The sequence below is a fragment of the Gymnodraco acuticeps genome, unplaced genomic scaffold (genome assembly GCF_902827175.1).
Source record: "Gymnodraco acuticeps unplaced genomic scaffold, fGymAcu1.1, whole genome shotgun sequence".
In the NCBI taxonomy this organism is placed as follows: domain Eukaryota; kingdom Metazoa; phylum Chordata; class Actinopteri; order Perciformes; family Bathydraconidae; genus Gymnodraco; species Gymnodraco acuticeps.
The window spans coordinates 217,998-244,739 of NW_022990507.1; the positions used below are offsets into that span (position 1 = coordinate 217,998).

General features: G+C 39.9%; 1 protein-coding gene across 1 annotated transcript; it reads left to right on the plus strand.

Annotated features, from left to right (window-relative positions):
• The first annotated feature begins 11,445 nt into the window (after positions 1–11,445).
• Positions 11,446–18,802, plus strand: npffr1l2 (neuropeptide FF receptor 1 like 2). The gene is made up of 3 exons (XM_034226893.1): positions 11,446–11,785; positions 16,751–16,850; positions 17,842–18,802. The coding sequence occupies exons 1-3, from the start codon at positions 11,635–11,637 to the stop codon at positions 18,800–18,802; spliced, it is 1,212 nt and encodes a 403-aa protein (XP_034082784.1). The 5' UTR covers positions 11,446–11,634.
• Positions 18,803–26,742: the final 7,940 nt, after the last annotated feature.

Genomic DNA, 26,742 nt, shown 5'->3' on the forward strand with positions numbered 1-26,742 from the left:
ATTTGTATTTACTTGCACTATTTTATCTGTTTTATTGTGTTGCACTGTTGGAGGAGCCTGTGACGTAATGTTCATCGACATAACTACACTGTAGCTATGTACGAATGACAATAAAAGCCTTGAAACCTTGAAAATACATCCTCAGATCTGTCACAATACCAATACTATGGGATAATATTCCTGCGTGAGATAACTCGACCCCACTAACAAAACAATAGAACAGCAAATACAAAAAATATATATAGAAATTAGTAATAAAAAGATCGATGAAAGAATGTGAAACAAAGAAAAAAACGAAATATTTAGACAGTATCAATGCGAGGCATTGGAGGATAAACAAAAGCAGAAGCCATACAACAACACGAGTGAACTATTGAATCGTTTGTGTTCACAAATGTTCATATACCTCCAGAAATGGAGCAACTCTTCAGATCACTTCTCTCCACCTTCACACCTAGCCCTGCTGTTTATGAAAGGTTCACTCCCTGCAGAGATAAGTGCTATAGGTTCTGCACGCTTCTGTTGAGTTGCCTCTCAGAAAAATGCTCCGGGTGTAACAGTAGGTGATCGGGCAGGCCTCCCTTCTAAGCCCTTAATTAGCTCTAGTGCCATCATTAGCTCAGTGAGTTCTATCAAGGAGCTGTGACAAGTTGGCGAGAGCACTTGTATTTACAGCGTGAATGTGTGAGAAAAACACCCGAGCAAGGAGTGGACGCAGAATGACACATCGAACATCATTACAAATCGACGCAACTCGTGAATATAGATTCTATTTATCTAAATGTAAACATGCAAAAATAATGCAAAAATGCTATGAAGCTGATGTTTAGGAGGTATCATGTTTATTTAAACAGGTGCACTATCTTAGTTTTAGGTGAAGGCATGACAACATGTGTTTTTTAGCACAAAACAAAATGAAGTATAGGTAAAGCTGAAGGGAATGTCGCCTGTTCTGCAGCCACCAACTGGAAGCTTTGGGGGGAGTATTTAAGGGGTCTTTTTTATATTTAGTTGTACAATTTTTTGCACCGAGCAGTGGTGCTAAACAGGTTATCATAGGCCACAACCTTGTAGAGAAATAATAAAAAGTACAAAGTGACAGCACCGTAGATTAAGATTTCAAATGTGTTAAAAAGTCATTTCCGATCATTATTATTTGATTGTTTTACTTGCTGGTTTAAACGTGTGCATACTTAGTTTTATGATGTTGTAAGTATATTCCCTTACTTGATTTGCTGTACGCTTCTGCTGATGTAATAAAGTACATTTCCCCGTCGTCGGAAAAATAATGGGTAACACTTTACAATAAGGTACACAAAATGTGCTTAATTACTGCTTAGTTACTGAGGAACTACTCATTAACTAACCATCAACTATCTAGTCGTTCCTGAGTAACTAAGGTACACAAAATGTGCTTAGTTACTGCTTAGTTACTGAGGAACGACTAGTTAATAATAATAAAGTAGGTATTCGACCAAATGATTCCCCATATTGTTGGTACACAGACTATACGTGTGAGAAGGAGATGTTTCTTTGTGTTTATTATCTTATGATGTAGACATTACTAGTCTCCTTGTGGTGCAGAATCATCTGCGTGAATTAAAATGTCCCACATTATCCAAATAACGGACAGCTACGTAGTATGTAAGGATACTACTGTTGCTGTACATTGAAACGGTTTGTGGAAGAGGATGTGTGATTGTGTTATAACACGTACCTGATCGATCAAGATATTTGTATAAGGGTATATATGTAAACGTACTATATGTACCCTTGCAGGTCTGCGCTATATCTCGTCTTGTTTATTAAATATTTGTATGATAATGTAGTCATGGATCCCTTCGCTCGCTCGTGTCCAGCGGATGCGTCTTTGCATTTAGGAACTACATTTACATCCCATAACTACCATTATCTTTCTGCGGTGTGTATGCTCTCAGTCAGGAATATGCATTTAAATGACCTGATAGACCACGACAACCTTGTAGAAAAGTGATTTGCATAACACACATGGAGCAGGAAGCTAAATTGCACCAGTGCTACTGTGGTCCTTTCATTCATTGGCACAAATATATTCATACAATATTAGCCGGTATCACCTATTGATGGGAATAATGTCCTTCAGAGTGAGGCGCTGTACCTCCCTCTGTCACATGGGAAATATCTTATTAAACTGGATGACTGTCATTAATCTGCTTAGGAGTGACATTGCTTTCAAATGTAATCAAACATGGACCTGATGTAGTTTAGGAGTGAGAGATTGTATTGTTAATTAACTTCCTTGTACATACAATTGTTTCTCGGCTGAGGGCATGTTGGCAGCACTGTACATATATCCTAGCAAATGACTCACATCAAGCTGAAAGTTATCACTATATTTCTAGTATAAAAGTTTGATGAAGGAGTATTCTGATGTTCTGGTGGTAGTGACAGGATCAGGTCAGTGGTTGTAACTAATAACGTATGTAAATTACGCTGATTACGCTGCTAATGTACATTTAGTGCTTTACGACTAAACTCCAGAACAGGAGACAGGATATATAAGGATGCAGGTTTACATCGTTAGTTATCACCTGGACGTGCCTCACAGCATGTTGGACTGCAGAAACGATTTTTTTAAAAGTCACAAACAGACACACCATGGTCACGACATCAGTGCACTCACTGATGTCGTGACCATGGTGTGTCTGTTTGTGTCAGCACAGAGGGGTTTTCTTTTAAATACAGGGATCATATTATGAAAGGAATGGCAAAACTGGATGTATTATATATATATATATATATATATATATATATATATATATATATATTATATACAGTATACAAATATTTAAATAATGTTAGTATTTTGTAAGGCAGGTTTACTCAAGAGTCTCCCTTAGTTGCCTTTCTGGCCCTTTGTTTTGTTTGTGGCTGCTTGTTGCCAATTAATTTGAGCTCTCACACACATTTTTAATTTACCAACACCAGCTGGTTATATGTTACTTTCCCTTTTCCCCGAGCCAGGCTGTAACATTGCACAAACACGTTAAAAGCTTTAATACATAGTGCAATAAGAATGACTCCGTCTTGATATAATAATACTATAATATATATTATACACATATAGACATATTATGCTTTCAAGTGTATATCAGTATGTAGTGTCTCCATGCTTTAATGTTCAAAAAGCTCTTTATTGTTCTCATACTGCCTGTGCTGCAGCACTTCTTTTCACCCTCTGTCTGAAACCAGAGCCCAGTCTGCTCTGATTGGTTAGCTGGCCAGCTCTGTTGTGATTGGTCAACTGCTTAGAGATGACCCGCCCCTTAGCCTATCACGTACAATGTGTTGGAGCGATAGCCAGTGTTACATATAGTGATGTCATTATGTAATGGAAGTAAACAAAGGAGTCCAATGGATGTGTTTCAGGGGGGGAGAGGGAACTTTGGAATGTTAGCCTTTGCAGACCATTAACATGCACAACAACCTTTATAACACACTGCAGCAAAGGGAAAACTCCCAAAAAGCAGAATAGGGCTCTTTAAAAGACACTAGTACCAAACAGTGGACACGGTCAATAGATTCAGGCTTGCAGGTAGCCTTTGTTCTCATGCAGACATTTTCTGTGAAGCAGAGGGAAGTGGCTTATGGGAACACGGGAAGGAAGCTGCGACAGTAAGCTTTACTAGGAACAGAATCCTTTGCAGAATACCACAGGAACTAAAGTATTTGTAATTGTCTTTGTGGTGCAATCAAGGTTTCAGTGTGTGCCTTTCTCAGTCATTCAACAGTAGGAAAGCTGATGTTTTAAAGTGTTTACCATCATCCTGCTGTTCACAGATTACAGAGGATGACCAGTGTGGCCATGTTGAACAGAAAAACCTGTTTGAAATCGACCAAAGCCACAGCCAAAGCCACATGGATGATCTATTTTCAACCTTGGCTCAGGATACATTTCTGCCAGAGAACAAATTGTCAACATAGTGTGTGTGGGGGGGGGGCTAGTGACTTATCCGACCGGCCCACTTTGGTACCACTAGTAAATTGAAGAGAGGAGCACATCCTCACACACATAGCAACAAGTTCACTCCCTAATCTGTGTTAGTGTGTGAGATGAACACTTCCTGCATCCGTTCTTCTCGGTTTTCTAATGCTCTACTTTTCCAACTGGAACATGTGAGCGGAGCACGAACGTGGGATTGTTTCTGACTCGTTGATCCTTACATTTCCAATCAATCCAGAGCGTGGTGAAGTCCAAAAAGTGATATGGGTGTTTCAGAGAACAACGTTTTTCTTTGTGGAAATATTTGTTGGGGTTTTTCGTTTTAAAACAGCATTTTCACTTAGTTTGTTTGCTGCCCTGCACACAAAGGGAGCAACACGGCTGAGTTATATTCATTAAGAAAAAGGACAAGAGACATTTAATCCAATGATTGACTTTAATCATATCGAGGATCTAGTACAATAATTACTTTGTATTTTTGTAAGGGTAAAGTCAGGAGATTTTGAATGGTTTGAAAAGGAGCTTTATTTGTAGTTAAGCTCAACACAGCTTTATTTGATTGTTTAAGGCAAAGTCAACCTCACCACTTGCCCTCTTCCTGAGAGCTTAAAAGAAAAAAGAAATTCTCAAAAAAAGCTTTGAAATCTTTATTACAGAGCGTTCTCTTTTCTTTATTTACCTGCCCACCTTTAATATAACATTTCCAACTACAGCATGGGCATCGAGCGGTGTCATGCAGCAGTTCTTAATTTGCCGTTATACCAAACACATCTAGCAGTAAAAAGTACATATTTTATGCTGAAATGCAGTGAAGTAAAAGTAACATCAATTAAAAGACTCAGTTATAGCACAAGAACCTCAAGATTGTACTTAAGTACAAAACTTGAGTGTATATACTTTATTTTATTTAATCACCCATCAAAAGTTGTTCCTTAATGAGATCATACATTACAGTTGACATGACTTGATGGGATGACTAAGTACACAAATACTGTATATGTCAACAAAATTAAAATCTCAGACTAAGTAAAAGTTGTTTTTTGTCTTTGTACACTTGTATAATGGAGGCAGTATATGTTCATATTTTTTTTGTAATTATTTGGTATCTTATTCCTTCGTTTCTTTCAAGGTTTGAATTAAAGTGCAAAGCCTTGGTAATGCTGCTGCTTTAACAAAATAATGATTATTTCAAAATCAGGTTATTCAGGTTACTCTCACAAACAATGAAATTCAGAAACTAACAATTCAATCAATCAATCAATCAATGTTTATTTATATAGCCCAATATCACAAATGTTACATTTGTCTCAGTGGACTTTACAGTTTGTACAAAATATCAGTATGACAATACGACACCCTCTGTCCTTAGACCCTCACATCGTACAAGGAAACACTTCCAGAGAAAACCCACAGTTTAAAGGGAAAAATGGGTGAAACCTCAGGGAGAGCAACAGAGGAGGGATCCCTCTCCCAGGACGGACAGACGTGCAATAGATGCCGTGTGTAAATTGAAAAGATAATACATTTGCAACATAGGTAGTCCAAATGTTTGGAAATGCATGTGTGTATAATAGGAAGATGAATCCACGAGGATATCCATCCAGGACCTATGATCCAGGACCACAGCCACGACTCAAGATCCAGGACAGAGGAGCGCAGGATCATCCATGACTCCGGATCCCGGCGTATACAGACACCAAAAAGAAAGACATTTGGGGAAGCTGGGTTAATCGGAACATGAGAGTACACAGGTATAGACAGAGTTGTTCGCTAATTCATTCTTCTGAGTTACTAACGCTGTTCCTTTCAAGCTTTCTTATCTTGCACGGCACAAAGGCGGTTTACAATGAGAGCGGTGGCAGATTTAGTTTTTCTAAATGTTCTCATCAAAGGGTCGCCTGATTGTGGCGGACAGAAGTCACCTTCTCATTTTTAGATGGAGACCTTTGATTCTGTCGGCTGAAATGTTGCTTAAAGACTGATGTTTTCGGAAAGTTTATAACGCATTAATCATCTGAAATCCAATCAAGAGCATGACTCACGATGAACTCTAGTTTTTACAGATATAATAGCATCCAAGAACGACTTCCACTTTCTTTGAAACACTACACCAGATGTGTCAAACACAACTTCACCAAGGGCCACATTGTTTAAAAGAAAATCACATTTAAGGGCAGACATATAGATTTTTGACATGTTATTCTAGCATTTATTGCATTACATTTATACAAGCAGTCAAACATTCACCCAACTCGTACACCCAATGGGCCTGAATATGAAAAGTCAATGGTTGTGTGGAACATCTGATAAAACATTTAAAGAGTTAAGGATTATTGATGCTTTAAATATCATTCTGGCAGGCAAGTCTGCCTCATAAAAGCATAGAAATTAAGTTACAATTTCACTCATTTGCAGTCTATGTCACAGACCTAAATGTGTTGCATCAGTGTTGGCATGCTATTAAGTGACAAAGATCGAACTATTTCCAGTCACCAAGCATGTTCTCCTTCATGAAGGAAGCTACAACTACATGGGCTGGAAAATGTATAGAGAACCTCAAATGGTATTAGGGCAGGATCCAAATTTGCAAGGGTCCCTGAGTTTGAATACGTCCCAATCATCGAATACTTTTCAGTGATTACTGCCCGGTGACATTTCCCCTCCGTCTGTGGATACAATGAGAGGAATGGAAAAAGGGCAAAAGTTGAATTTATAATGAATGAAAAAGCCGGCTAGAACATTTTTCTTTTCTATTTCTATGGCTCTGCGCTCCCTTTCAGTACTGCAGACATACATCCAATTCTCAAAACAAATAGCGTCAACGACTAAACTAAATAACTAACAATCAGTGTTTCCCACAGAATTCGATTCTATTTGTGGGGGCACCCCCCCGGCGGGCACCCCCCCTCCCACGTTGTAAATGAGTGAGCCACACCGGAGTTGAGGATCTGTGGGGTTTATTCTCCCAAAAATATAATTAGCAGATGCCTTATTCCAAAGTGATTTACATTAGATTACATACATTTAATTACATTCTCCCTGGAGTAACTGAGGGCTAAGTGCCGAGTTCAAATCCCGCCTGGAACACCACGACTAGGATGTCTAACAAACAAACAAAATACAATTTGGCTCGGCTACACAACGCTTCAGATGTTCAGACAATGTGCAAAGTTTGCAGCCTACTTGTTGCAAAGTTTGCACCCTTAGTCTTGACATCCAATTTTACGGGGCTTCCTGAACAAATATTCTAATGCCCCATCTTATGGGAAGGCCTCAGGACAGGGTCCATTTATGGAGATCTTCAAGCAAGCAGCCAGGTGTTCTCCTTGGAGCTGGTTTCAGAGGTCTGTTTTCACCTGAGGATGAAGCAAAATGGAATACCACAAACTGAACTAATAACGAAAATGTATAATCATTTGTTGTGCTTTTCAAAGTGATGCTTTTTCTGTTCATCGCCGAGAAATCGCGTTCACAGTTGACACTAGAAACGGGTATAACTAGTCCTATGCCCACAAGGAGGCTCAGGCAGGGGTAGAGCTCAACCCATTCATCAAATTGACCATGCTGTGTGTGGTATAGCCATGGCTTAGGCCAGGGGTAGGCAAGTAAGTTTGGCCGTGGGCCAATTTTTTGCTGAGCCGCAAGATGGCGGGCCAGAACATAATCAAAGCCTAATTCAAGGAATTGATTTTGGTAAGAGGGCGCCCCTGTTCCCCGGTTCAGAAAAAACTCTATCGCTGATAACCCTCCCCATCAACACTCTGATGCGCAGTCAGATCCGCTGATTGGTTCACTGATGATATAGGCGCCCAATCCAGAGCCTCTGGCTAGACCCGCCCAGGCTCGTCCTCTCTAGCCCCATTTCAGTCCCAAAGCCAGGGCTATTATCTGTATTTTAACAGACTTATCTTTTAAATTGAGGTGTATTTATTGTTCTCTTCAAAGTTTATTTTTCTCTGAAATTGTAGGGAGAATGGTCCTTCCTTTCCTCAATGGACGAGCCTCCACTGAGTAAAGTAGAGTTATTAACTAGGTAGCAGTGTTATTTAACATACTTTTATTCTGATAAGTATTGTCAAGTTCTCTGGGTTGTTGGCATTTATTTGAGTGTTTGCCCATTTGAGAGGCTTGAGGGACAACTGGAATCCTTTTCCCTTTTCTTTATTTCAACTTTTCAAGGACACATTAGGATTCTTTCAGGTTGAAAACCTTTAAAAAATACCAAAGGACAAAATAAATCAATTACAGCAGTTTTGCTTTGCAATTTAATATATTATAACCTAAATTAATCAGTAACCAAGTATTTTACTCAAACTCAATGTATTTAATAGTTAAATAAGTACTTTAATTGACCTGGTTCCCCCCCAACCACACATTTGCCATATGTGACCCGCTCTATCGAAATCAGTCGAAAGTCGCAACGGCTCATTTAAAAATAAACGTGGATTTGCGTAAAAAAATAGTTTTTCGGGGTTCGGGTGTTTTGTTTTTAAATAAACAAAGTCTTGGCATTCAGAATATGACATTTTTATTTCCAAATTCACACGATAAATACATGTTTGAAGCTTGTAAAGGGAAGATGACAGCTCTCCCTCCACTCTGCTCTTCCACAGCGCCGCTTCCCCTCCCTCCGCTGACATTATGAATGTAAGCGGATATGTCGGGACAGAATTTAATAAGAAAATGACCGGTAAGAAACTTACCGGTCATGTTTCAATAAGAATAATAAGAATTGTGTAGCAGAGTTTCCGTTAGCAGGTAATCACCGGACTAGGACCGGATATGCTGATGTTTAAAACTCAGTTAATGGGGCTCATTTTTATATTGCTTCAGTTTATAATCGTTACAGATCAAAAAGTTCAGATTCATTTTTCAATAAATGATTCCACAAACAACAAACAACATAATTATTACATTCAAACAAACTACTTGTAGTAGATGAAGTACATTATTCAAAAGTTTACATTAACTTTGAATAATAACACGGGAGAAACGGATGCTCTCTTTTCCTCTCTCCCTCTCTCTCTCTCTCTCTCTCTCCCTCCCTCTCTCTCCTGACAGCCCATCAGTTTCTCATGCAGCTCGCTAAACAGAGGCGGGGCTTCAGGTGATCATGCAGAGCTGCATGTCTCCATCAGACTCAGCAGCTGATCTGATCTCTCTCTGGGGTCCGGTTACACTTCACTCGCGTTTATGTCCATATCGATCAGATCCAGCTCTCCTGATCGGCCTTTATAGAGAGCACAGATCAAACTATTAAGAGTGAATATCGGCCGATAATGACCGGCGGCCGATAATGACCGGCGGCCGATCGATCGGCGGCTAACGGAAACCCTGATGTGTCGGTCCTATGTTGTAAACAAATAAAAAAATAAAAAAAATATTTTATTTTTGATTCTCAAAATTACGGGCCAAATATTATTGCTGGCGGGCTACCTGTTGCCGACCCATGGCTTAGGCCCTGGCCACACGAGGATGATAGCGGTAAAACGCAAACGCAATCGCAAACAAGCTTCCGTCCACACGCAATAGACACCGGAAAGTTTCTGTCCACACGAGACCGCTCCGTTTAGCTCCAACCGCTGGAGAAGCTGCAGTACATATGCTGAGCCTGTACGTGGCGCTGTAACTTCCTCCACAAAAGCAGCGAAGAAGCATGGTTGTCATGGTTGCCCTTCTGTTTATTCTCCGCGGTGGGGGCCGAGGGAACCGGGCAGAGTTTTTCGCCAGTCAACGTGTATTAAAGTTTAAATCTTCCGGACAAAATTATAAAAATGCTGGTCAAAGGTCTTCTTTGTTATTTATTGAGCTTTAAAACAAATGAATAATGACTCTATATAATATAATAATAAAATACATGGAGCCTCTCTTTTTCCTCCCTCTCTTCGGACAGCGCCAGTGTCTGTCTCATGCAGCAGCTGATCCAGTAATGAGTGACCCGGCCGACAGTAAAAATAAACATATTTATAACTAGTTTAGGTAGTTTGAGAGGTAATTAAAATAGCTAAGGGTGATGATCTGACTTGAAGTGTGTTTTGCTCCGTTCACCGCTGCATCAGAGCGGGAGGAGCTGCAGGTGAGCAGAGCTGCGTGTCTCCGTCCTGTCAGATTAGACTTCACTTGCGTTTATGTCCATATCGAGAGAAAGATAAATAATCTGAATTCAGTGTGCAGTTTACCTTGACGCGGGGGTGAGCAGCAGGTGGGGAGAGGCGGGGCTATTGCCTCATCATCATCAGAAAATGATCGTATAGGGCGTACACACGGAGCCGTTGGACCCCCCAGAGCGTTGCGTATGCTGTTCTATCCACCTTGGGACCCGTTATCGTAGTCGTTTAGTGCCATATTCTGTCGTCCGAGTGTGGCCGAATGGTCTATATGACACAAAACGGTAACGGAAACGTGATGCCTCAGAAATCTGGTTTTCTGACCACCTGACCTGCTTCTATATCTCTGTGTTTTAGAATTCTATCAATCTCACCTGCTGCTTCTGAGCTAGCTGGCTCTGCCACGGCTCCCTGACCCTCTCTTGCTGCTACACTAGCACTGGTTGAAGCCTGGACATATTTCAAACAAATTAATTGGATAGCTAATCACACTGGTCGGACTGTTCAGCTTTGCCGCGTGTGTCCCACCAACGTGTGTTTCTATAGGTACTTAATGCTAATACCTCTGTTCCAGGCTGTGTTTGCTCCTCTTCAAGATGAGCCCGTTTCTGCCTCTGAAAATATGTTTCTATATTCATCTGGTTTGAGGGAGCAAACATCATTCAGCGTCAGAGTTAAAGAATTAAATGCAGTCGGTAGTTGACTAACGTTAGGAGCGCTATAATGTTACACAGCGTGCTAACCTCGACAACCCAGCTAGCAACTAGCTAGCTAGGCTCCTTTCATGCTTGTTAGCTAATAACTTATTTGAAAAGCTGGGTCTCCGCGATTTACAGCGTGATACGAACAGAGAGACTAACTTATCAGAGTTAACTTGAATACATCCATTTTGGACAAATGTATGCATATACCATATACCATACGCCGCTGTGTGGACGGGCGGTGATTCTCCGGCACGCGGCATCTGGTTTCAAACTTCAGAAATGTCTTGCAGAGATGAGGGGGCGGGGCTAAGGGGCCGTTGAGAGCAAAGAGCACGCAAAGAGGGGCTGAGCGGGTAACTGCGCTCCACAATGAAATGTATATTTTATTCAAATATTATTTATTTTTTTATACTTTTTTTTACATTTTTTTTTACGAGATCTATTTGTGGTGGACGATATTTAATTGTGGCGGTCCGCCACAAATAAATCAATATATGGGAAACACTGAACAATACCATAACTGTTTTGACAATAGTCAATACATGACCAATACATTCTGAGTTGGGGACACACCTAAAATAATCTTGGTTTGATTCCCCCTGCAGGGTTCATCCCAATAATGGAGATCCTGGACAACAAGTTCGAGGAGGGATCAGCCAGCACAGAAGCCTTTGCAAACGCCAGCCTACATGGCGTCGCAAACATCACCAACATCACGAACATCCCCAACATCCCCAACATCCCCAACATCCCCAACAACACCTATTTCCCGTACTATCAACACTCTCTCTATGTGGCCGCGAGCTACATCCTGGCCTACTTCTTCATCTTCCTGCTGTGCATGGTGGGAAACCTCTTGGTGTGTTTGATCGTGTTTGAAAACCGTTGTATGCGCACGGTCACCAATCTCTTCATCCTCAATCTGGCAATCAGTGACCTGTTGGTGGGCATCTTCTGCATCCCTACAACCCTGGTGGACAACCTCATCACAGGTAATACCGACTTAAAGGTCTCCTATTATGCTAACAGATCATGCATTTTAGACATCCCTCATATCCCTCTATTTCAGCCTTGTTAGAGAAATGCTGATTCTGGGTCCTTAGCTTGAAGAAAACAAAAATAGGAATAGGAGGTGGAGGTGGAGCAAATGCCTGCTCAGAATTACCCGGCAGATACAGCTAAATGCTCCCGTGATTAAATGCCATCATGTTGGAAACCACTTCAAGGATTATTTCTGAAACAGTATGGAGCTCAAATGCTTTTTCTTTTGCGGGTTTACCAGGTGAATTCCTTTTTTTTACACATGCGCTCTCTCCTGTACAGGTTAGCTCTGAGTGTTAGTGATGCTTGCTAATGTAAACAAAGACCATATTACGTCCAAAACACGTCGGGCATTGATTCTGATAGCAACTTTCTGATAGTGCCGTGGGTCCACATTGCCAATATTACGTCATATCGGACGCAAATCTGGATCAGCTCCGTTGTAGCCCCGTTTTTAGAGATTTGGGTACGGAGGAAAAGAGAGAGGGTTTTATTTTCTGACGCTGCGTGAGTTCCCCGACGCACCAGGGACACATCTTTATGTATAAAAGACATCAAAAAGTGCATTTTGCATGATAGGTCCCCTTTAAGTTTATTTCAAGACGGACACTCTACCAGAATAGGTCCAATATACAATATCATGTATATACAGGATATATTGTTCTATGGAAGATGAGTAAATTACTCCAGTACAATTTTGAGCACAAATATAATCATATCATTTATTTCTTAGGATGCCGGAGGAAGGAAGGGAACAGGAACAAGGGCCTCCAGAGAGTGAAATTAGCAATAACAAGTTTATATGTTTTGTTTTAGTCAGCCTCCATCTAGACAAAACTGTCAAACTAGCGTAGGATACGTGTAAACTAGTTTATTAAAAAGTGTCTTCTTTAAAATACGAGCGAACAAGAGCCAACTTCATATTCTAGAATCTACCAGTGCGGAGCTCGCTTTAAGCGTGCCGAGCCGTGCGGGGCCCATTTTTGGTTGCGTTTCCACTTGGCCTAGTACCGGCTAGCGGGTCCTAATTCACAGTTTTTCTGGCCCCATAAAATCGTGGTTCTAGGGCCAGGAACAACCAGGCTGAGTCGGGCTGAGTATGCTAAACTAGAGAGACAATCGCTGGCAAGGGGGCTACAACTACAACAAGATGAACATATTTGACCGTGATTTAATTGTAATACACGTTTCAAAATGATGCCGAAGTAACAACATACTGATACCGGTTAGTAAAAACCATGAATTAATGCTTTGACAAGTCTGCAGACGAAGCACCTTTTAAAATGCGTGTTTTCTAAATGGAGATTGGCTAAACTAACGCAGTATATGCTCCGACCGTCCACACTCACAACAACGGCCTATACAGACATAAATAAACCAGCGACTGTATTCGCCATGACACAGACAGTCTGTGGTTTGTACTTGTTTAACTGTTGTCTAGTTTCTGAACAGATATGAGGAGCTGTGAGCTCTGAGTGCTAACAGCTAACGGCTGTGTTGTTTTTCTGGGGTTCTCATTGAAGATGACGTCACGGCTCTGCCTACACTGAGTTATATAGAATAGATACTACCCCAGTTCCTAAACTGTAATGGAAATGCGCCATAAAGTGAGCCAGTCCTAACGAGGCCTAGCCATACCGAGCGAGGCCGTGTAGTGGAAATGCGCTAAGTGATAAGGAAAGGACTTCAACATCAAAAGGATCGCAATGGAGAGCACACCACTAAAGTCCTCTTGTCACAAAACACTGAAAGTCTCCTTCTCTCTCCTTCCTCAGCTCTCCTACCTTATTAAAAGTACATTGACCCTTACGGCCCATCCACACTACAGCTTCAAAAAAGCTTGGAGCTGGGCGTGTCTGAAGCTTGACCAACAACCAATCACATGAATCTCCCGCCCCTGACACACAAGCAGCGATTTGATTGGCTAGAGCTTGTACTGGCATATGATTTGATTGGCTGACGCTTCCACCGAAAGCTTCAGAAGCTTCAAAAGTTGAACATTGCTCAACTTCTGCAGCCTGAAACGCCAGGAAAGCTCCGCTCTGCTTCCCACAATGCAGTTTGGCGAAAAGTGACGTCACCCCATTCAAAGTGAATGGGCAGACGCGTTGAAAACCGTTTTTGAAGCTGTCGAAGCTGTAGTGTGGACGGGCCATTAGACAGAGTGGGCTTCAGACTCAGCTGCTCTCCCACTCAGGATGTAAGGTGGGGTAGGTAATTTTGGAGAAACCAGCTTGAGTGCGCTAGAATTTGAAAATACACAACTGGAAAAAATCTGCCACTTCCTCACAGAGACCCTCCTCCAACACACACGAACGCGCACATGACCAATGAGGGCACGAGATAAGTTTGTGCACAGATGGAAGGCTGACAGGCAGGTAGGCCATCCAGTCACTTTAGCCAGGCCGGCTCAGATGATTGGTCGTGCTTTTTACAGCGCCACGGCTTCCAGAGATGACGTTTTTTTATGGATTTTTTGTCAAAGCACTTCAGATATTCATTGCTATCGGGATGTTAAGAGCATTCCATGGAATATAACAAAAAGTGTATCTCGAGCCGGTTTCTCAAACGTACCTACCCCACCTTTAAGTGTCCTTCGTGAAAATAGAAACAGGTTGCACGATCAAAAGTCAAAGTTAACTTTATTGTCAATCTTTCAGTTTTTGTGTACAGACAGAGAGATTGAAATACAGTTTCCCACAATCCCGAAAACAATAACAAAGATATATAAAAAAAGACGTATATAGACACAATCAACAGACACATTTATACATAGCACACATTAAAACATCAATACAAGCACAACAATCAATACACAAAATAACAGTCACTTCAATGTGCTTTGGTTGTGTCCTTTCTTGTGTCCTTCCAACCACAAAACCACTTTTACAACCTTAAAATGTACCAATCCTTTGTTTTCTATAAGCTCTCTCAAAACGGACTTATACCTCATGCCGGTTACATCGTTGGTCATGGAAGTCTTTCTGTAGATGCTATAGTATAGTATAGATTTTCACATTAGATGTTAGCTTTCTGTAGCATATATTGTTACCTATATCGTTTCTCAAAACTCATATGAGATTCAAGATGTAAGGCTTTTATTGTCATTCGTACATAGCTACAGTGCAGTTATGTCGATGAAAATCTTAGGTCACAGGCTCCTCCAACAATGCAACACAATAAAACTGATAATAGTGCAAGTAAATACAATCACATTACCAAAATATCCCCTCCCATTGGTAAATGTCAAGTCTATCTTAGAGAGAAAAAGACAACCTTGCCTGACCTGTGATTCATACTTCTACTTTTTTGTATAGTTATAAATATGTGTACAAAACAGGCGAAGTTGATTTGAAATAGCAATATGAGCCAGTGATTCTAGTGTGTATATGGTTTAATTAAGAAGAAATAATTAATCCCACATGTCTACCTGACAAATAACATTAGATCGCAGCGGCATCCTTATAGTTCACATCAAAACTGCACATACAGACCCTCATCAGTGTGAAACAGCACTTGCAATTTCCCAAATGAATCACAGCTGTTGGCAATCATCTAGTTTGATTACCTCTACAAATAGAAAGAGAGAACATTGTAAGCCATAGGCGATCACATCAGGCACACAGTGCTGTTCATGAGTTAGAAACCATCTCCCACACCTGATCGGAAATCAACTGTTGTTAACTTTCACACTAACAGGCTGTGAATAAAGAGGGAGATTGACAATTAAAGAGCCAGTCACCAGTTATCTTAATAAGGTATAATAGATCTGCAAGAACACCTCTGTTGTGCAATACCAATTATGTGCAGTATATATATATGTATATATATATATATATATATATATGGAGGTATATGAAAATGTTACCACAATATGTTAATATGTAGAAACATGTTGTGTTCTGGTCCTTCAAATGTAGATCTATGAACTCAATAATATGGCTCACCTAATGTTGACATTTTGCCACTTGCATCACAAGTAATTAGACTTACGCCTATTCCTTAGTCTGTGTCAATATTTATTCAAATACTCATGTCTTTGTGAATTGGAATATCAAAATAATACACAATTTGTTCCCAACACAAGACTTTGATTTCTTGTTTTTACTTTACACCTTTAAAAAGTGACTGTTTTGTTCAGTAGTCGCCCCCACTGATTCAGTGCACAGCTGTATTTGATTATTTCTTCAAACAAACAACAAAGTTAAAAGGAGTTTTATCTACTACACATTTTCGAAAAGTGAATGTTAAGTTTTGTATTTGCCAGAGACACCCAGGTCTCTCTGAATAAATAATTAGCCATGTTTTTCTGTGTTCTTTGAGAAGCCCAACCTAAACTTTAGAAACCTTCAAGTTTTTAGCCGTAAGCATTTTAATCCTCCATTTAAAATATGAAAATGGTTTTATCTTATATTTCAGGCATCTGTTCAAGATGTAACATATGTGAGTCGTTGTGTTGAGGTTCGGATAGTTCTTCAAATGTAGTTAATTAAAACAAATTATTTGATTACTCAATTGTCATATAATTTGTTTGTGGAAAAACCCCAATATCCATTATTCTGTGTCCTTGTCAAAAAGTCAGAACATTCATAGTCCACACGTATTATTATGATGAATTGGAAATAACATAAACCATATTACTTATTGACAATTGTTTAAAAGACTTTATGGATTTATTGTCAATTGAACTGAGCTCTTTGAATATTTCCATGGAGGTGATCGACCCTGGATCTCGAGAAGACCTCATTTACACAATAGGCGATTACATTGATGTTTGGTAATTGTCGTATGTACCTGCTTCTTGAAGAACAACATGTACAATCAACTGATCTAGGGTGTTTCAAAGAGGCATAATCATGTCAGTGAATTGCCAGCTTGAGTTCCTCTCTGATGAGATGTTATCCTTTCTTCTACAGGTTGGCCTTTTTCCAACTGTGTGTGTAAGATGAGCGGCTTTGTGCAAGGAGTGTCTGTTTCTGCTTCAGTCTTCACTCTGGTGGCCATAGCTGTTGAGAGGTGAGTTTGTTGTTATTCCCATATTTACCAGTCTACTTTGTCTCCATTTCCCCATCGCACATTTCCAGGGACACAGAACATAACCAAATATTATTTATTGTGTCTATTTTTTACTGCAGTGAGAGTTGCCAAAGAAATGTCGTTGTACTTTGTATGATGACAATACAGATATATTCTATTCTAATATGGAACAGTTTTAAGGCCGGTCAAACGGAGAAAAAGAGGACGATTTCCTTTTATTTTGGATTTTGAGAACTCAAAACGTTGAGAACAAAGTTGGATTACAATTTTTTTGGAATAAAATAAAAATATCTGGAATAAATGTTGAACCTTTGAGAATAAATCTAACTACTGCATTTATGAAATATATGAAAACTCAACTTCTTTCTCAACACTTAGACTTTTTTTGACCAAATACAAAATAAAATATCTTCCCTTTCTCATTTATTTCAACTTATACCCGACCCCAATACTCTTCTGTGACATTCAACTTGATTTTAAAACCTAAATGATGAATGTAAAACATAATTGGAAAATAAAAAATACTTGGGAAAATACTGGATGTACTCTTCCAATATGAGAGTACACATGATAACAAAGGTATCCCAACTGTAGCTGTGTACATGACAGGATGTGTGATTACCTAGAAGAGCATCAGGACTGTTTTAGGCATATGATAGCTATGTGATTAACATGATGATTCAGCCTCTATGGAGATAGACATGACAAGCATGCTCATTTCTGACGTGGAGCTAATCTGAAGTAAACATTGAATACTGCTTTCTATTCCTCCATCTTGTGACTGTGTAACTCCCTCTCTTGGATATCAGCATGTGAAGGACACTGTTCAGGAACTAGTTGATGCTCTGTATGTGATGACTGCTTCCATTCTGGAGAGGATCACAAATACATGGATCCTGAGATTGAAGCTCAAGCTGGTGACGAGTGATATTTTCCTAACACTAACATTCAGCAATGCTTTTATCTTTAGGTTTCGGTGTGTAGTGTACCCTCTACAGCCCAAGCCCACTGTTCTGATTGCGAAGGGGGCCATCGTGTTTATCTGGACGCTAGCAGTGGTTATCATGTGTCCTGCTGCTGTGGCTCTGACTGTGGATAAAGTTCCTTTCCACTACATGGTGCACAATAATGACTTCAACCAAACGGTCCCCCTGTACTCCTGCTACGAGAACTTTGCCATCCCTCAGATGAGAAAGGTTTACACAGCGGTTCTGTTTGCTCTTATCTACCTGGTGCCGCTCACCGTCATCATGCTCATGTACGGGAGTATCGGATGCAAGTTGGGGTCTTCTGTGATTGCAAGAGCTGGCCAGCCATTGATCTCCCAGAAAAAGATCAAGGTGATAAAGATGCTTATCTTGGTGGCTCTGCTCTTCATGCTGTCCTGGCTGCCGCTGTGGACCCTCATGATGATGACTGACTACGCAGGCTTCGACCGGGACCAGGTGGAACTTCTGAACAGCTACATCTTTCCCTTCGCCCACTGGCTGGCTTTCTCCAACTCCAGCGTCAACCCTATCATCTACGGCTACTACAACGAGAACTTTAAGAAGGGTTTCCAGGCCGTTTGCAAGTCTCGACCCTTCTGTTGCCTCATGCAGTGCCAGCTGTGGAGCAGGGTGGTCAGATGGGGGAGGAAAGACCAGTCTGTGCAAGCACCTGGTAGAGAGTGTGATTTCAGAGATGCCACTAGCAGTCACAATCGTCTAGTCTTGGGAGTGAGGAATCGAGTCCATAACGTCAACCAGCTGACTGAATCAGCCGAGGTGGATAAGAGTCTAAAGGTAGGGTCTGTGGTGGTCCACTCAGAGAGAAGTCTTTCAGATCGAGGGTTAGAAATGGCGGCTGTACAAAATAAAGGAAGCAATAGCGAGGAGTCAGAGGGGGCAAGTCCACAAGCAGCTTCAGTGTATCAGGCGTGGGACATCTGAAGTTCACACTGTTAAATGAACCCAACAAAGCCATTGTATGTTGCATTGTAGATCCAAGGAAGAGACTAGTATCAATTGTCAGATTTTGAATGTGTATCGGGCCACTGTTTGGTATGATGGATGACACTAGTTCTAGGCAATGCCTCATCTATAATATTAACACTTTGCAAATTGCTTTATGGCTATGATCAGTCAATCAGGGACAGCATAGATGACAGCACTCAAGGTGGCACAATGTACTTTAGGGCAATTGTATATTTGAGAAATATTCCCTTACTGTAGATAAGCACAACAATGTACAAGATTGTCACGATTTAGACAGCTAAGCAAGTCCAAAAGTATTGTTAAAGCTAAAAGAAAGTTAGAACAATATGTTGGTTTTGCACTTATTATGTCATGACAGTCATTTCTAGCCCAGTACTTTAAGCAGCTGTTTTTTTAACCAACATTAGAAGTATTCCCATTGGTCCAATATCTCATCATCCCGTAAACAATTGTTTGGATGGCCCATTGCTCTAGAATCACACATTCTCCTAACAAACAGAGACACACTATGGTGAAGGCATGAACGATATTTCTCTGACTCTGAGTGTTCTATATTCTTACCATTATCCTAACCAATCTCAATCCTCATTCATAAACCTAACCCACCCAAATGAAGGTAGAGTATTATCAATATCAAGTAGTGGCAGTTTGGATAACAAAACAGGAATATCCAATGAAGCTATTCTACTTTATCAGCAATATTCTACTAAGTTCTAGACAGATTTTAAGGACAAGGATGATTTGGAGGCAATGTGGAGAATACATTGAAATGGCCAATAAGATGAAGAGGGAAGGTAAGGCTGACCATGGTTTGACACATCACCTCTTGTTTCTGCTCCTCTCTCCCTATCAGCAAAACAATTGGCTGAGCACGATAGTGTGACCATAATGTAAGTCTTCACATGCAATGTCCAGTTAGTATTTATCAGGGGCTTGACGATTACAACGAGAAGGGACCTAATTTATGGTAATGGTTTTAAATTGTATTGTTTAGTATGATGTGCTATCTAAAGCTAATGACAGAAGCGATTTGGTTTAGACAGCACTTTAATTGAGGCTACGGAGAATTGATTTGCTTAGACTCTGAAAGGCGTTCATTCTAAGCATCCGGACATTATGTGCAATCTTCTCACCATGGCACTTGTCATGTTGTGTGTTCATATTGTCACATTGAGTCGCCTCAGACAGAAATGGCAGCAGAAATAGAACCCAAATAGAACCCAGTCAGACGGAAATACAGCGTGTTTTGAAAATGCGTTGTGTTGTTCTTGACAGTGCTTTTATTATCAAGTGTTAACAATGATAGTTGGTTGGCTACAAATTACCTCAACACTATTTTGACAAGGATTTTGTTTCAGTTATGAAGTAAAAATACAAACAAGTATTCTTTGAGACTTTGGGACAACGACAATGGACCTATTCATTAATGGCTTCGTTACAGTTAATAAACCATTTTAAGGTGGTCACTTTGGTCTTACTAGTTGCCTCTACAGAGGTCATGTGGAGTTATTGTAATTAACAACACAATTAATCTACATCCACAACATTGCAGAAGAGTGAAACTCATTCTCCTTACAGTATTATAAAGGCAAAAGCTCTTGGTCAACTACCTCAATGTCTATAAGAAACACAATATTGTAAATAACCTCTACCTAACAAGCATGACACCTTTAAAAAACGTTCAGGTATTCAAAATGCAAAGTCAGGATAAATATAATCAAACATGTTGTTTGCAATAGAGACATAACACAGTCGAGAACACCAGTCCGCCTTCAGCCTAATCGTTGACATGAAGTCATGTGACTGTGGTGTAATTCATTTATAACACAAATCATATCAATGGTATTAATAGGTGGAGATTGTCTTGCTGAACAAAATGTGCAAGTGCCATAGAGTATTTATTCTGCAATAATTCTAAATCCAATGGAGAAATCCAATAGACTTTTTGTCGAGGGAACCAGGGTTACGGTAACAACCGGGTCAGCGTACTAATACTGTAAGAAACACTCGGTTCTGAATCTCTTTAGTATAAAACAGATCTTATATCAGGGAAGAAGTTGTTGATACCCGTGGAAAACAAATGAATGGGTGGATGAAATAAATACACTAAATCACATATCTTGGAGTAAAGATAACAACCCATACAGACCGTAGGAGTTTGATTACCTTAGGATCCCTCATGACGCAAATCTGTCTTTTATGGCACAAGAAAAAAGTTGCAAGGAAAGTTTGAAGAGGGCAATTTCACATTCAGAAGACACTGCATGGCCATCAAGAGACACGGACTGTCTGGAAACTAATAATACCTATACAGACACACAAGAAGACAGAAAAATATCATTATAATAGTTTGAAGAAACCCATTGTACTTCGTAAAATACAGAATATTGTGTCTCGTTTTCAGTGCCATTACTCTATGTTATACAAAATAAATTTATATAAGACGGGCTATGTTTGAATGAGCATTTTCTTTCAATGCTTTTATTGTTGATTGTATTGTATACTTACTCCGATATATTTTCCGAAACATTATGACCATGAACATAAAAAACGAAGTAAGAACAGAATAAGAAACACTCACAGCGGTACAAATAATATAGTATCCAAATATTAAAATAAATATACTGTATGCAGGCAAAGACATTCCTTTCTGTCTTAAGATCAAAAACACATTTGAGGTGTTGTAACTATGGCTGAAACAACGACTTAGCATTAAATTAATCAATATCAGAAGCTATGTACAATAAATGTGCTACAGTAAATAAAAAATATGGATAAAATAGAGTTCTTGCTTTAAACCCAAAGTGCTCTATAAAATGTAGAAAACCAGAGATACCTGGCTCTAATCTCTCTGTGTGATGCAGCGTAATCTCCCGCCCACGTGAACTACCCATTTTCCTCTATGCACGCATCGAAAAGCATCAAAAGTGATACAGAGTTTGAATTATATTTGCATATTTAGGAGGCTGTGGCTCAGTGGGTAGTGTGCTGGACTTGGAATCAGGGGATAGCAAGTTCGAGTCCCACTGCAGTCAGCATGTCGTTGTGTCCCTGAGACACTTCACCCCAAATTGCTCCTGTGGGGATTGTCCACAGTACTGAATGTATGTAAGTCGCTTTGGACAAAAGCGTCTAACAAATGACATGTAATGTAATATTTTCTCGGCTAGACAACATGCAATGCAGTGAATTACTAACGTGCAGGTGTCTCACTGTGCCTTGATTTGGTAGTAATTGTGTCATCATTGAATTATGTTTGTAAAACGGTCAATGTGCGGCATTATAAGATTAGTTTTTGCTTGTGTGATAAAATGATTACTTTCCAGGAAAATATTGACATTTACTTGCCATTAAGGTTATTTCTTTAAAGAGGCATTATATTCAGTATACAAATAAAAAGGATATGAACTTGGATATGAAAAAGTGGTAATATTTGTATTGCTAAGCTGTCACTGTTGTGGTGTAACTTGAATGTGTTCCCGGGTTGTGTCTTTGTTAACATAGTTATATTTTAGCAGAACAATCAATCAAGCAATCACATTTATTTGTTTATAGGGGATTTACAGTATAAGGGATACAACTGTCTTTAGATTTGCATTGGAAATGTGAAGCTCAGGTGTCAGTCATGGACAACAAGCCACAGAGTAACTTGTTATTACTTTTGAATTCATTTGAATGTATTACTGATATCAGCAAGTACTCAATGTGAATTATTTAAGTGGAAATACCATGATGCCAGCTCTGGAGGAAACTAAATATGTGGACTTGAATACTTTATGTTTGTGGCTTGCAATGCAAAACCTTTAAAAAAGTGTGTAAAACGTATGCTTTTATCATGCTGTGTAATTGGCTGTATTTATGTTTCTCTTAATGTAATATGGTTCAATTGATGTGTCTTTTATTGATATTTCTGTATTCAAGATTGCTCTTTGATGTTGTGCTCTTTAGTGGAAAATGTATGCAAAATTCTTTGGAGCAATGAAGAAGCCTCTTTATTCAGCTGCAACCTCAAAGCTACCAGCAGCACTTTAGTTTCCTGTCCGAAGATGGAAAGATAATGGGAATTAATTGTGTGTGATTGCCTTGAAATATCAACCTGAACAAAATGTATATTTCAAACATGCTTTCACATCCGTCGCGGTCGACATTTCTGTATTTGTGTATAGCTGGACGCTAAATTACACTGAACAAAAATATAAACGCAACACTTTTGTTTTTGCTCCCATTTTTCATGAGATGAACTCAAAGATCTAAAACATTTTCTATTTACACAAAATAACCATTTCTCTCAAATATTGTTCACAAATCTGAAAAAATCTGTGATAGTGAGCACTTCTCCTTTGCCGAGATAATCCATCCCACCTCACAGGTGTGGCATATCAAGATGCTGATTAGACAGCATGATTATTGCACAGGTGTGCCTTAGGCTGGCCACAATAAAAGGCCACTCTGAAACGTGCAGTTTTGCTTTATTGGGGGGGTCTGGGGGGGTCCGAAAACCAGTAAGTATCTGGTGTGAGGGGTAGGGTTAGGGTAATGTTGTGAATCGAGTGGCCCATGGTAGTGGTGGGGTTATGGTATGGACGACGAACACAGGCCACTCGATTCACAACATTACCCTACCCCTCACACCAGATACTTACTGGTTTTCGGACCCCCCCAATAAAGCAAAACTGCACGTTTCAGAGTGGCCTTTTATTGTGGCCAGCCTAAGGCACACCTGTGCAATAATCCTGCTGTCTAATCAGCATCTTGATATGCCACACCTGTGAGGTGGGATGGATTATCTCGGCAAAGGAGAAGTGCTCACTATCACAGATCTTTTCAGATTTGTGAACAATATTTGAGAGAAATGGTTATTTTGTAGAAAATGTTTTAGATCTTTGAGTTCATCTCATGAAAAATGGGAGCAAAAACAAAAGTGTTGCGTTTATATTTTTGTTCAGTGTATGTGTTACAGTAATAGCAGCTAAATGTGAAATGCTCCTCTGGTGCGGTTATTATTAACTGTATGGTGTTTTTTTTTAATGTAATGCACATATTATGATTTGTATGCGTTTGCCAGGTTGTATGCAGCAATGTGTTCATGTTTAATCTGTGATGTTGTGTGGTTTCAAAATAAATGATTTCCTCAAAGGGCTTTCTGTTCTGTGTTCTGCTGATTATACGAAGAAGACACTCAAAGCTGGTGCCCGATTGCAAACCAGTTGTTCATGTTTCCACTACAGTTCTGCCGGCTCTCGGCCCTGAAAACTGCTCCAAATATCTTCTCAGGCAGCACCAAAAAACAAAAATAGCGAGATTAGCAATAACAGTTTATGGCGAGTATGATGAACAGTAGAAACAGAAGTAGTAGTGCCAAGAAAGAAAAGTGTCTCGACCACAACCACACTCATAAACATCACTCAGCAATAACCAGGCATACGTGTGACAAACAACTTTAAACAACCAGCTGTTCTTATACCACACCAGCAACACAATTTGTTTTGCTATCAAGCTAAGAGGCGGGTCATCTCTAAGCATTTGACCAATCACAACAGAGCCGGTCAGCTAACCAATCAGAGCCGACTGGGCTCTGGTTTCAGACAGAGGGTGAAAAGAGGTGCTGCAGCACAGGCAGTATGAGACAAATAAAGAGCTTTTTGAACAATAAAGCATGGAGACATGTCACAGTAGAGACACTACATACTGATATAAAAAATAGCATCATAGGGACCCTTAAAGTTCCTTAGCACTTGACTAAATGCTCATAGTTCAATTCTACTTATGGTTATATTTGGTAGTTAGAAAAACCTAAATAAACTCTTTTAAATTAAATCACAGGTTCCATAAATCAATCAATCAATGTGTATTTATATAGCCCAATATCACAAATGTTACATTTGTCTCAGTGGTCTTCACAGTTTGTGCAGAATATCAGTATGACAATATGACACCCTCTGTCCTTAGACCCTCACATCGTACAAGGAAACACTTCCAGAGAAAACCCACAGTTTAAAGGGAACATGGGAGAAACCTCAGGGAGAGCAACAGAGGAGGGATCCCTCTCCCAGGACGGACAGACGTGCAATAGATGACGTGTGTAAATCCAAGAGATAATACATTTCACAGCGTAGGTAGACCACATTTTTTTAAATGCATGTGTCTGTAATAAGAAGATGAATCCACGAGGATGTCAACAATCCTGTGGGAGCCATCAGGGAAGTAGTATGATGAGAGTCAGGCAGGACCGCAGAGACAGGTTCAGCCAGGACTCGAAGTCCAGGACTCAAAGTCCAGGACTCAAATCCAGAACTGAGGACTAAGGATCCAGGACACATGATTCAGGATCCAGGATACAGGACTCAGGATCCAGGACACAGGACCACAGCGACAGGATCAGCCTTCGACTCAGGATCCCGGCGTAGATAGACACCAAAAATAAATTTGGGGGAAGCTGGGTTATTCGGAACATGAGAGTACACAGGTACAGACAGAGAGAAGGAAGAAATAAGGTGTCCCCCGACAGTCTAAGCCTATAGCAGCTAAACTAACTTGTACATGCACTCCCTTAGGATAGGTTGAGGGAAAGGGGTAGCAAGTAAGAAGTAAGGAACACAACGTAAACTGTATGTAGTGAAAATGAGTCTGAATTGTGCAGCTCAAATTAGTGATATATTATGTGAACTGTTTTAGCCCCGTCAAATGATTTTAATCTAGAACATTTAAAAGTATCTAACAGCAGAACTAGAATTGTAAACGACACCCAGCTTTATAACACTGTGTGACAAACTTTTTCTCCAAGTTTCATCAAAGCATGAAATGAACCTAATCATTTCCCCTCAGCTGGGCACATTTTCAGTTGAATAGAAGCTTTCTGCTCACTTTTGTACTCAGAGTGAGCGGAGGTTGAAGAACTGCGCTGCACATCCGGCGGACGTTATATATCTGAGAGCTTAAAGAGTGTTAGCCCTGATTTCTGTGTAGAGCCTGAACGAATCAACTCGGTAGGTAAATGGACGGATGAATAGAATGAAAGGAATAATGTGTTATATTAAAATCTATTGAAAGCCTTTTGTTGCACATTTCTTTGCACCTTTCCTAAAGTTAAATGAAAGTACTTTTCTTCAAAGCGCCTATTCAGTTCTTTTCCAGCACATGCAATGACTGCATTGTTAAATTAAACATAAAATATATGAGAAAATCAAATATTTTGTTTTGTAAAACGTTGAGCTGTTGTATGGTGTTACATAACCTTCACAGGGACACATGAACACATTACAAGGAAATAGTGCTGCTTGGTGATTTCCCCCAAAGTCCCCAAATAAATCCTCCTTAATTGATCTAATTTTAACTAATGTTCCCCATAAATACTCATCTGTGGGTGTATTTGCTAACGATCTGAGTGATCACTGTGTGTGCCACAATTAGGGACACTAAAGTCCAAAAGGGTAAACCTCGCATTATCAGTCAGAGACAAAACACATTTTGTGGAGCAGGGTTTTGTTTATGATCTGTTTGATTTTGATTGGGGTAAAATCGATCTGTGTGCTGATGTAGAAACTGCATGGTCTTATTTTTATCTTGGTTTTATGGAAATTATAGATAGACATGCACCCCTGCGTACATTTAGAGTGAAGGGACGAGACAATCCTTGGTTTTCTGCTGAATTATCCAGTCTCCTACATGAGAGAAACAAGGCCTGGGCAAAGGCTAGGACATCAGGCTCAGAGGTAGAATGGCTGCGTTTTAGGCAGCTAAGAAATAGCTTCACATCGCAAATCAAAAGTGCTAAGTCTAAGTATTATCTGTCAGTTACCACAAAGAACCTGAATAATCCTGGAACATTTTGAAAAGCCATAAATCGATATCCACCGGTGATATCCGTAATGAGCTACCTCCGTGCATTACCACAG